This window comes from Orycteropus afer, unplaced genomic scaffold, assembly GCF_000298275.1.
Source record: "Orycteropus afer afer isolate SDZICR_OR568_19922 unplaced genomic scaffold, OryAfe1.0 scaffold00597, whole genome shotgun sequence".
Lineage (NCBI taxonomy): Eukaryota > Metazoa > Chordata > Mammalia > Tubulidentata > Orycteropodidae > Orycteropus > Orycteropus afer.
In genome coordinates, this window is record NW_006922184.1 from 1158583 (window position 1) to 1171543 (window position 12961).

The following is a 12961-nucleotide window of genomic DNA, read 5'->3' on the forward strand; positions in this document are numbered from 1 at the left end:
TCCTGATTTTAAACCATGCAGTATCCCCTTGTTCTGTTTGAATGACAGCCTCCTGGTCTATGTACAGGTTCCTCATGAGTACAATTTAAGTGTTCTGGAATTCCCATTCTTCTCAATGTTAACCACAATTTGTTATGATCTACACAATCAAATGCCTGCGAAGAAGTGGTCCTGGCAAAGAAGCACTTGGAAGAAGGAGAAGAAAAGTCAGCTTGGTATAAAGTAGACGATGCCAAATGTTTTCTGTAAAGGACTATATAGTCACTGCTTTGGGCTTTGTGCACCAAGAGGCAAGATCGAGGCTACTATTGTAGGTTCTTAGATATATTAGAAGGAGCCCCTGGTGGTGCAGTGGTTAAGCGTTCAACTGCTAACCAAAAGGTTGAAGTTTGAACCCATCAATTAGCCACTCCGTGGGAGAAAGATGAGGCAGTCTGCTTTTGTAAAAATTTACAGTCTTGGAAACCCTCTGGGGCAGTTCTACTCTGTCCTCTAGGGGTGCTGTGAGTTGGAGTCAACTAGACAGCAGTGGGTTTGGTTTGTGCTTTGCATTGGTAAAGATTGACAGCCTTGGAAAACCTATGGGGAGGTTTTACTCTCTCTACAGGGTTGCTATGAGTCAGAATCAACTCAGTGGCAATGGGTTTGGTTTGGGTTTAGATGCATTAGCTTCCCCAGAGAAGCAGAACCAACAGGATGGAGACATCTAGTTGATAGATAGATGATAGATAAATAACCAAACCAAACCTGTTGCTGTGGTGTTGATTCTGACTTACGGCAAGCCCATGTGTCACAGAGTAGAACAGCTCCATAGGGTTTTATTGGCTGCAATCTTTATGGACATATTGTATTGGGCAAATTTGCTGCAAAAGACCTTTAAAGGGTTTAAAAGCAAAGAGTCACTTTGAGGACTAAAGAACATCTGACCCAAGCCATGGTATTTTCAGTCACCTCATATGCATGCTAAAACTGTACAGTGACTAAGAAAGATTGAAGAACCGCTGCCTTTGAATTGTGGTGTTGGCGACAAATACTGAATATACCATGGACTGCCAGAAGAACAAACAAATCTGTTTTGGAAGAAGTGCAGACAGAATGTCCCTTGGAAGTGAGGATGGCAAGACCTTGTCTCTGGTTTTTGGAAATGCTATCAGGAGCTCCCAGTCCCTGCAGAAGGCCATCATGCTTGGTAAAGTCAGCAGAAAAGGAGGGAAATCTTCAATGAGATGGATGGACACCGTGGCTGCAGCCGTGCTGTCATACAGAGCAATGATTGGGAGGGTGACGCAGGAGCAGGCGATGTTTCATGCTGTTGCACATAGAGTCGCTGTGAGTTGGAACCAATTCAACAGCACATAGCAACAACAATCTTTATGGAGGCAGATAGCCAGGCCTTTCTTCTGTGACACCACTGGGTGGGGTCAAGCCACCTTTAGGTTAATGATTGAGCACAAACCATTTGCACCGTCCACAGAGTTAACACACACTGCATACAGTGAGAACAGTAGTGACCCAAGGCAAACACATCCCCAAGCTCTCCAAAGGTCTTGCTTCCACTGTTGATTGTAGAAAGGAAGGAAAGAAGAGGGGAGGGAGGGAAGAATGGAGGGAGGGAAGGAATGGAGAAGGAAGGGGAGACAAGAGAAGGGAAGGAAAGAAGAAAAAAGAATGGCAGGGAGAGGCTGGAAGGGAAAGAAAATTGTGTTAACTCTAGGTCCTCAATAAGACTTCAGTAGCATAAACTCAAAAGGGATTTTCAAGATATAAGAGGTCAAGAGAGGTCATTTGTTTTCCCTTACGACTTCTGGACATGATTGAAAATCATTGAATCCAACCTTTTCTTTTAGAAGGAGAAAGCCAGGCCCAGTGAGGGGAAGAGACAGAGCCAGGGCTTCTGGAAACCCAGCCCTTCTTTCACAGCACCCACAGTCCCACTCTCAACATGGGTGGCACTTTTCCCTAGGGATTACAAAGGGGAACATATTCCTTTCTTGCCATGAATTGACATTTAAGAACTGATGCCCACCACTAGGAGAAAAGACTAGAAAATAGCATCTGCAACGAACTACAACGAAGAAATCCAGAATTCACTGCTATCATGTCATTAGGTAACCCTTCTGGGCCTGGGCTCCTCAGCTAAGACTCTCCACCCCATCACCCCACCACTGCCTTGAGAATGAATCATTCTGGCAATGAGTAACGTGATATTTCAGGCCACAGCAGGCAAACCTTCACACCTTCCTGCCCCAGACAAGGCAAAGCAGGTGGGAGGGGCATGTGGCCGAGTCCAAGCAGAGATCCGATATCCCCCTCAGACCAGAAGATTGATTCTGTTTGGAGAAATGGGCCAACTCTCTACTGTGGCTGTGGGCCCAGCCCGAGTGAGTCATGGGGAGAGCATATCATTTTCAAAGCCTCCCATACCTCGTCAGCAGCATTTTGGCATTTCACTACGTTGGGACTGGGGGTTCCCCAAAATCCTATGTGTGCTGCCTGTCAGGATACACATCCACTCTGGGAGCAGGCATGGGCTTTGAGGAACATAGTTACACTGGAATTCTAGAGTTGCCAACAACAACTGGAAGAGGAGGCAGGGAGCCATGGTCCTGTAGTGATGTACTGGGTGTGTGTGGAGGAGTGAGAAGGTTCATTTAAACATGCAGGCTCATGGAATTCCAGACACAGCTTTTCTCCATCATCTCTTTTACCCCTTCATCATAAAGTGGTGCATTTGCCTGGGCAATTGTTCAAAGTGTAACTGCAGAAAGACACGGAGACCGAGAGACACACAAACCTTGCCCATGTGATCAGGAAGCCACCATGCTGTCGAGACTGTCCCCAGTCAGTGTGCAGTAGGCCAACCTAAGTTCAGGCCCTGGAGGAAACATGACCTCCACATTGTGTGCAGCCAGCAGGTGACTCCTTGTTGCTGACACTGAAGGAGGACATGGAAACCTATTTCTAAACATTAGTATGGCGGAAGTGGGAAGTCTGAAGACTTCCCTTGATAAACTGGTGTGCAGTTAATCGTCCCTCTGTGCAGGACATCTGACAGAATCCTAGAGAGAGATTCTGAATCCTTTGCTGAGTGTGGTGACTGCATTTGGAGCACACTGTCATTGTGGTTTCCACAAAATGTCGTGATAATAGACCAAGACTGCACATCTAGTGTTTTCTAACTGCGAGTGTGGTGACAGGTAGAGCTAGCTCTGTGCTGTTTCTTTCTCTGAAACATTGCAACATTTATTCTAGATACTGAAAGTAAGAGCTGCATTGTGGGGTAGAATACATACCAGAGAAAGATTCACCAACAAAAGCAACAGTGTAGTTGGACCCGTCAACGGTTGTCAAAGTAATGAGAACATCTTCATTTAATGTTAGGAATGGAGAGAGAGGAAAACAAAACAAGACCAGTTGTCATTGAGTCAACTCTGACTCATGTGCCGCCACGTGTGTCTGAGGAGAACTGTGCTCCGCAGGGTTTTCAATGGACATCGGTCACCAGCCTTTCTTCTGAGGAAAAGAGAAGGGGTCTCACTCTACAGCTTGGCCCTGGAGCTCTGTGTGGGTTGGTCAGATGAGGCAGGGATGGGGTGGAAATCAGCTCTCTCTATGCTGGGGCCTCTGGAGAAAGCTGTTGTGTCAACAAAAGCTCTAGGATGTCCCCCTCTAAGAAGAGTTGGTGGGATATGGGAACAAGCTACACTCCACGGGGTCTTCATATACATACAGCACGCTAACCCTTCCTCTGGCGAATGGTATTCTGCTGAGGTCCCCGCAGTAGGATGAGAGAGGCCTACAGCTGAGCCGCCCTTCTTCCCTGCCAGCCTAACAGGACTTGTCTCTTTCTATTCCCTAGGAACACTCCATCCCCAGTGTCGCTCAACAACGTCTCTCCCATCAACACAATGGGGAACTGTAACAACGGCCCGGTCACCATTCCGCAGCGCATTCACCACATGGCTGCCAGCCACGTCAACATCACTAGCAATGTGTTGAGAGGCTATGAACACTGGGACATGGCTGACAAACTGACAAGAGAGAACAAAGGTATGCTCACTCACCCTAACCCGTCACTCTCAGATCACCATGGAGTCAATGGTACTTTGAGGAACTTGCCTTCTGATGGTGGCCTTGTCTTTCTGTCCGTATGACTGCCAAGGCTTAGCTGAGGGAAGAGGGATATGGCTACAGACTGACACAGTGACCCATTTTTGCTGAGAGAGTAAAAGAGCTGAGATCTTGTCGTGCAGAGCTCAGATTAATCAGAACGGTGATGTGTTGGCAGGTAACTATCTCGGAATTACACTCAATGATAAAGATCAACGCAAAGAAACAGAGGCAACGGAATGAAGAATGATTTGCAAATTAATTAAGATCCTGTTGGCTTCTGTTGTCAACTTTCATCTTACTTATTTATTTATTTTTGAGGCGAGGTTGGACTCAGCACTCTACCTTCATGATAGTCATCAACTCCAGGGAGTGCATGATGTGGCTTGCATCAGGAGGCAAGGGCCAAGGCCCGGCTAGGATTTCTCACTCTCACACCTGTGACGAAGGATCAGAGCCCTGTTCATGACAGCACCTGAGGTTTGCTACAAAAGAAAGGCAGAGAGGACCCTGCTTCCTCAGAGAGTGAAGCTGGGGTCTTGAGTGACTCATGCCACCCTAGCTGCCACTTAGGCTCACAAGGAAGCTTCACTGTCCAGAGGAAGGTGGAACAGAGCAATAAAATGCACCAAGAAATTAAAATGAAACAAAGTGCATAAATGTTAACTACCCTACTTCATTCAAGGTGGGGCCAGATATGAGTCCTTCAGAATCAAAATGCAAAGAGGCAACCAGCAGTTGAGAGCACTGAAAATGCCTGGCCGAGAACAAGGAGGCATTAGTGTCCTGCACAGTCCAGGGAGTGCAGACTGGGTGCCAGGTCCTAAGCAGTCATAGCCTTTCTAGGAATCAGGTTGGGGCTGCAGGCCCCATGGAAGCAGGTGGACATCACCGTGGCTTTGACCAAGAACAACTTCCTGGGCTTCCTCACCCAGTTCGTCAACAAGCCCTGGAATCCCCTCAGCCCAGGCGGCTCTCCAGTCCTTCCCACTTAGACTCCAGAGTCCCCAGCCTCTTCCCTTCTCTTCTACAAGCTGCCACTCTGTGATCCCGGGGGGTTCTCTCCCAGATTGCAATCTTAATTATAGAACAGACACAGTCTGCCCAGCCCTCCTCCCTGCTACCCATAACAGGCCTTTCATGCATTAAAAGTTTTATTACTGAGCATGTGGGGAAACAGTCCAAATGGTGATGGAGAGTACAGATTTTGAAGACTGATCATTTTAGTGTGAACCTGCCTGATTCATGCTCTAGCCAGGCGATCTTAGGCAAGTTATTTCAACTCTCTGAGCCACCTGCCAGCTCCCAGCTCCATCTGTATAGTGGACGTAATGACGATGATGGAACCTACCCAGAAGGAGTAGAGATGGGTGAATTAATACATATAAAGCACGTAGCATAAAATACCGAGTGGAAGGTGGAAACCCTATGAATATTTGTTCTCTCTCCTTACCCCATTATTACACACCTATGTAACTCGCAAGTCCCTGGGTGGTACAAATGATTAATACACTCAACTGCTAACTGAAAGGTCAGAGGGTTGAATCCACTCAAAGGCACCTTGGAAGAAAGGCCTGGTGATCTGCTTCCAAAAAAGTCAGTCACTGAGAACCCGATGGGGTCACCATGAGTCAGGGAGAACTCAACAGCCACTGGTTATATAACTCAAGGATTCTGTGGCTATCGAAGCACTTTCCACAATTTGAAACTTTGACCCTCAGTCGAGCTATAAACTTACGCTGACTCCTGAGGTTGTTTGCACGTATTGGCTACATGTGTTCGTGCAGCAGATTCAGTGATCATAGATAGCATTTTGCAACGCCTGCTATATGCCAGGCACTGCAGTATTTCCTTTATCATTGCTTGTCTCCTTTATCACTATTTTATAGATAAGGAAACCAGGGCTCAATGAGGTTAAGAAACTCACCCATGATCTCACAGCTCATAATGTTGGAAACATGAATTGGATCTAGATCTGATTCCATTATCTCAACTCTTAACTAACCATTAGGCTTTATTGTCCATATAGAGAGCAAGATTAATAATGGTCCTTGGGGACCTTCAGTGAAATTGTACCCTCTGTTACCTGACTAATAGGCAAGTCGTGACTTGTCTACTTTTCTAGGTTTCTGAAAATCCAGAGAAAATTGGCCCAGAGAACTATGCCCATCTAAGGGTTCTGGAATTCCAAGTGAAAATATGAGCATCTTAAGACTTGCCGAGCTTGCCTGCCTCCACCCTTCTCTGTCTTATTTTGTATTGGTAACTGTAGGGCAGTTCAATATTTATGGATTTCCTTCATAATTGCATCCATTTTCAAAATCTGTTCAAGTCATTCCTTCTAAATTAACTGCAGAACAATCCAAGAGAAATGTGGTGGCTGTGCCAACGTTAGGGTGAGATGGTGCTAATCTTGTCATTAGCACGGTGTGTCAATATTGAATATTGAATCAAACCAACTCTAGCATTCCAGCAGAGGAGAGAAAATATTTCCTGCTGATTGTGTCATAGGGCTTTTCGCTGGACTGGGTAGAGGACCTAGTTTGGAATCTTTTGGTTGCAGCAATGGGGCCGCATGCTAATCATTTCTAATATGCTTAGATTTTGGGTTTTTCTCCACATCTGTCTTGTCCCTATTGTTGTTAGGTGTCAAGTTGGCTCTGACTCACAGTGACTCCACGTACAACAGAACGAAACACTGCCCGGTCCCGCGCCATCTTCACAATCCTTGCTGTGCCTGAGCCCATCATTGCAGCCACTGTGTCAATCCATCTCGTTAAGGGGTCTTCCTCTTTTTCTCTGACCCTCCACTTTACCAAAAATGATAAAAATGGGCAACTAAGACCTTCCTTTGTGATTGGTACTCTGCATTCTACTTGGGATAACCTTGCACTTGAATGTTTTCCCGCTCAAGTATGCCATAGAGATGGGTGAGATTGGTTTCCCCAGTGGGAGGTCCTGAAACCCTCCATGCCTGCCCACCCACACAGCCACAGATGGCATATTGCAGAAGGATCTAGTGTTTGAAATGGGCCATTCAGGCTGATGATGCACTGATCTAGAAGACTTGTGCTCTATCTCCCAGCTGCTTATACTGCTCCCTTGAAGCCATTATTAAAGACAGTGACCTGGTATCTAGTTAAGAGCCTTGTACAGAATATCCAGGGGATGTCTGGCTCGCGTGGGCTCCCATTCATTCAACAATGACTAGTTCCTTTAACATTTCCCGTGATATTACATTACATAAGAAAATATATTAGATGCCAAAAATAATTTACTCCTTTATCAGCAGAAATTATTTTTATTGCATAGTACAGGTTAAAAAGTATCACATAATCAAATGAAGTTGATACCTAGAGAACGGCCCATATGTTATACATAACACGAATAATAAAGGCAGTGTTTAGTGAAATACCATCTGCTGAGCAATCAAGTTCATGTAACCCAGGCATGGAAATTGCTTTCCAAGAAGGCAGGAGGGTGTCCTACCACTCTAGGGCAGTCTCTAGTTTCCCCTACTTGGCTTCCTCACCCCCAGCCAACACAGGCATGATTTCCCCATGGCTGAGGTAGCCTCCTCTGTCAGGAACCAAGAAAGAGGATGCCAGAGAGTGCTCACATGGAGTCAAGTTGACTGCAAGGTTAATGCAATGCCAACATGTAAAAGAGGCATCTAACAAGTTTCAGACGTCACATACTTTTTCCCACATAGTTACCCCTCTCCCGAAGGAGACAGTGTTTCACTGCTATTCATAAGATTTTCAGCAGACCATCACATTCTTCTTCCTAGTCTGTCTTACTCTGGAAACTCCGCTGAAACGTGTTGACCGTGGGTGACCCACCTGGTATTTTAAATACTGGTGACATAGCTTCCAGCAACACAGCAATATGCAAGCCACTACAGTATGGCAAATTGACAGGTGGTCGTAAAAGAGACAGGAAAGGAAGAAAAGACCAAAATGTATGTCAGAAGAGACAGAGAAACTTGTTCTTGAATGGAGAATAGCTAAAAGAATGGAAAAAAAATGAAATAAAAGACACAAACAGAAGATTCCAAAGGGCAGCTCAAGAAGACAAAGTAAAGTATTACAATGAAATTTGCAAAGACCTAGAATTAAAAAGCCAAAAGGGAAGAACACACTCAGCATTTCTCAAGTTGAAAGAACTGAAGAAAAATAGCAAGCCTTGAGTTGCGATATTGAAAATATTGGGAAAATATTGAACTAGGCAGAAAACATCAAAAGAAGATGGAAGGAATAGACAGGGTCATTGTACCAAAAAGAATCGGTTGATGTTCAACCATTTCAGGAGGACGCACATGCTCAAGAACTGATGGTATTGAAGGAAGAAGACCAAGCTGCACTGCAGGCATTGGCAGAAAGCAAGGCTCCAGCAATCGACAGAACACTCACTGAGAACTTTCGACAAACAGATGCAACAATGGAAGCCCTCACTCATCTGTGCCAAGAAATTTGGAAGGCACCTACCTGGCCAATCAACTGGAAGAGATCCATATTTGTCCCCATTCCAAAGAAAGGTGATCCAGCAGAATGCAGAAAATATAGAACAATTATCATTAATATCACACACAAGTAAAATGTTGCGGAACATAGTTCAAGGTCAGTTGCAACAGTACATCAACAGGGAACTACCAGAAATTCAATCCAGTTTCAGAAGAGAGTGTGGAACGACATTCCTGATGTCAGATGGATCTTGGCTGAAAGTAAAGAATACCAGAAAGATCTTTACTTGTGTTTTATTGACTGTGCAAAGGCATTCAACTGTGTGGATCATAGCAAATTATGGAAAATAGTGCAAAGAATGGGAATTCCAGAACACTTAATTGTGCTCCTGAAGAACCTGTACATAGACCAAGAGGCTGTCGTTCAAACAGAACAAGGGGATACTGCATGGTTTTAAATCAAGAAAGGTGTGCGTCAAGATTGTATCCTATCACCATACTTATTCAGTCTGTATGCTGAGCAAATAATCTGACACATTGGACTATATAAAGAAGAATGTGGCATCATGATTGAAGAAAACTCATTAACAACCTGCAATATGCAGATGACACAACTTTGCTTGCTGAAAGTGAAGACCTGAAGCACTTACTGACACAACATAAAGAAAACAAAAATCCCCACAACTGGACCAATAAACAACATCATGATAAATGGCAAAAAGAGTGAAGTTATCAAGGATTTCATTTTACTTGGAACCACCACAATCAATGCCTATAGAACAGCAGTCAAGAAATCAAACGCCTATTGCACCACTGGGTAAATCTGCTGCAAAAGACCTGTTTAAAGTGTTAAAGAGCAAAGATGTCACTTTGAAGACTCCTCGGAAGGAAGATTGGGCTATCTACTTCCATAGTGATACCGCCTCAGAAACCCAAGGAGGGGTTGCTATGAGTCTGATCTGACTCGACGGCAGTGGGTTTGGTCTGGTTTTGCTAACCCAAACCGTACTATTTTCAATAGCCTCATATGCATACGAAAGCTGGACAGTGAATAGGTTTGACCAAAGAAGAATCAATGCCTTTGAATTATAGTGTTGATGAAGAATATTGAATATATCGTGGACTGCCAGAAGGAACGTATCTGTCCTGGAAGAAGTACAGCCAGAATGTTCCTTCGAAGCGAGGATACTAATACTTAGCCTCTGCTACTTTGGACACGTTATCAAGAGGGATTGTTCTGGAGAGGGACATCCTGCTTGGAAAAGCAGAGGTTCAGTGAAAAAAAGGGAGATGAAAGACCTTCAATGAGATGTATTAACACAATGACGACATCAGTGGGCTCAAACACAGCACCAATTGTGAGGATGGTGCAGGACTGGGCAGTGTTTCTGTTGTACACAGGGTCACTATGATTCGGAACCAACCCAGTGGCTTCTAACAACAGCAACAAAATCGATTCATGTATATATTTATTTCTATACACATACATATCATAAACCTCCACAGGATTGTAATTTAGAATCCACTGTCTGATAAAATATACAGTGATAAAATTTTTTAAAAATGCTATGTATTAAGTAACAAATTTAAATGAATTTGTGTTTTATTAATCACAGTAACACCTACAAGTATTATTCGTACTGCTGAGGTTTGGCAGCTAAATACATGTTAAAATAACAGTGCTTGATATACATATGGAGTTTTAGTCCCCTAGTAAGGCAACTCCATAAATATTTGTTGAATGAATGGATGAATGAATGAACAAATGAGCAAATGACTAACTTTCCCAATGTCCACATGGTTGTGCAGTTGTATGAAGGCCGCTTGTGATCTGGAGCATATATCTGTGATCTCTTTCAAAGGCTTGACCAAGGTCTGCTCTGATTTTCAGAATTCTTTGGCGACCTGGACACGTTGATGGGGCCTCTGACCCAGCACAGCAGTATGACCAATCTTGTTCGCTACGTTCGCCAGGGACTGTGTTGGCTGCGCATCGATGCCCATTTATTGTAGTGGGTACACCCCATGCTTCACATCACCACCCATCACTCTACCTCTACCAGCGTCCCAACGGTCACTGGTGGAACTCCACTCATTTGGGAAAGTTCTCTTCAATTATGTTTGTTTGTATACATCTTTTGATGTCTGTGAAAAACAGAACTCATTGTAAGTGGACACTACAACTTGAGAGCAATGTATGTTTTATTACCTAGTCATTTTTCAATATTTTCTATACATCCCTCAGATCCCACCATCCTTTTGTGCTTTATGGAATGACATAGTCCCTACACTACCTAAAACAAAGAACAGAAAGCACTTGTGATGATAACAAATTCCTGAGAAATGAAACAAGATATCTCACACACCTATGAGAACTAAGACACAAAGGACCTGCAAAGAGTCAAATTTTCAGCCATAGCTCATCCCCAAACTATATTCTTATGCCAGAAAAGAACATATTTCAGAATCCATTGTTAAACTTTTGTACTTCCCACAGACTCAATCTTCCGGTGAGAATTTCGATTGTCAAAACCCAGTGGCTAGGTGTTATAGCAACATCATAGAATCAAGGGTGTCAAGAAAATAAGTGAACATAGCAATGCTCACTTTTAAAAGATGCTCTGTCATGCAGCCAAAGCCTTATTTATTAGCATCCATTTCTGATTGTCCATTGCTCAAATTGTAATGATGAAACAGAGTGGTACCATTGATTTCTACAACCCTAAGACATCAGCTGGCATATACAGTTTTGAGCTCCATGATTTGAAATGTAAATCCTCACCTGGGATTCTCTTTGTGCAAAGCTCCCCTTTTGAGGAGCAATTGGGTAGATGCTTGCCCTAGTAGCTAGAATGCTATACTCACACCTCTGCCTTCTTTGTAGTCAGTGGGTGGGTCAAGACGGGTAGGATTTATTCATTTTATTTTGCTCAAATCTATGGAAACAAGTATTAAGTTATCACTACCTAGAAGAAATAATATACAACTCATTTCTTAGTGGCTTTCAAATCTGGACTTCCCCAATTATTATCCACATTTCCTAATTTTACAGCGTTTCTTTTCTTCTTTCTTTTCCTTTTTATATTCTTTTCCTTTCCCTTTTCTTTTTCTGGCTCATTAGTTTTTGACTGAAATACAATCACTGATTCTATTAAAGTTTCTATTAGCATGAAACACTTCCATGGAAATTCCAAAGAAAACTCTAAACTCTTTAAGTAGTAACTAGCCTTAAAAAAAAAAAAAAAAAAAAAAAAGGCTTGGGGTAGTGCTTCACTGTGGGGTACTTTTAGAGAGCCCTGAAGATTGTGGACAGTTCACCTAATTTGGAGACATAACCCCATCACTTGTGACTATCCGCACCCCTTATGACACTCCACCTTCATCTGATGTTCCCAAACATCACAATGTAAATACCATCTTTGGTATTCCAGCTCACCAGAAGAATCCTCCGTGTGTAGGAAACACTGTCCAGACGTCAGTTAATTGCAATTACTTCCAGTATATAATTCCACATAGCCTTTTAATCTGCTGAGTTCTTCAATTCTGTTCACTGTGTTATGGCCAGATAAATAATAGATACATGCACATAAAAGATGCAAACCTGTATGATTTGTAAAGCAAGTCATGCAGGTCTGTGATAGGAACAGCAAGTGGTCACCTTGCACTCTCATTGTCAAGGTTAGACATCTCCCCCATTTGAAAAGAGCCAGCCTGGAGCTCTGCTCGGGGTCTTCGAGCTTCAGGCCCTTCGTTGTGGAGGTCATATTCCAGGCTCCCCCTGTGGTTGAGCTTTACTTTTGCAGCCGCGACAACAGCACTCATGTGCGCACACACACAAACACAAAACTTAAATCCAAGAGAATCCTCTGGAGAGAGGAAAACGATAATATGGAAGACTATGAACACCCAAGCCACTTATTTCACATCTTTGGGTGTCACATACCAAAGTCAGCTGATGACTTTGCAGTAACTCAAGTTCTCGCTTTGTTTTCCACGGCTTACCAGGTCGAGTCCCTGGCTCTTCAATCTAACGAAGCCCACTGGCCTGACTTACAATCCAACCTAGACCAGGATCCTAAACCATCGTGGATCTAGGAGTAGAATCTTCTTGAAATTCAAACTCCAGAAACTAGACATTAGATTGTTAAGGGCAGTTTCCCTGGGAAACCAGCATATTACCTGTGGGTAAAGATTTGCAGCTCTAGTTTCCTTTCAGCGAGTTGTTCCATCTACTTTACATACAACAGGGAGGCAGCAGGTCACCTTGCTGCCTGATGTCACCCCTGGTGGCTGAGTGTGAAGTGTGTGCCCAGTCAGCAGCACGATGACCAAGTCTGAGAGTTGAGCTCAGGATCACCACCTGATTATGTGGTTGACTCACTTAAAAGC

At 43.8% G+C, this 12961-nt stretch overlaps 1 protein-coding gene across 1 annotated transcript in view; it reads left to right on the forward strand.

Annotated features, from left to right (window-relative positions):
* Window positions 1-10585, forward strand: part of AFF2 (AF4/FMR2 family member 2) — a 431977-nt gene extending 421392 nt beyond the window's left edge. The window contains 2 exon segments of the mRNA XM_042783029.1: window positions 3860-4050; window positions 10464-10585. Coding sequence (XP_042638963.1) covers window positions 3860-4050; window positions 10464-10585 — 313 coding nt within the window.
* The last annotated feature ends 2376 nt before the right edge of the window (window positions 10586-12961 follow it).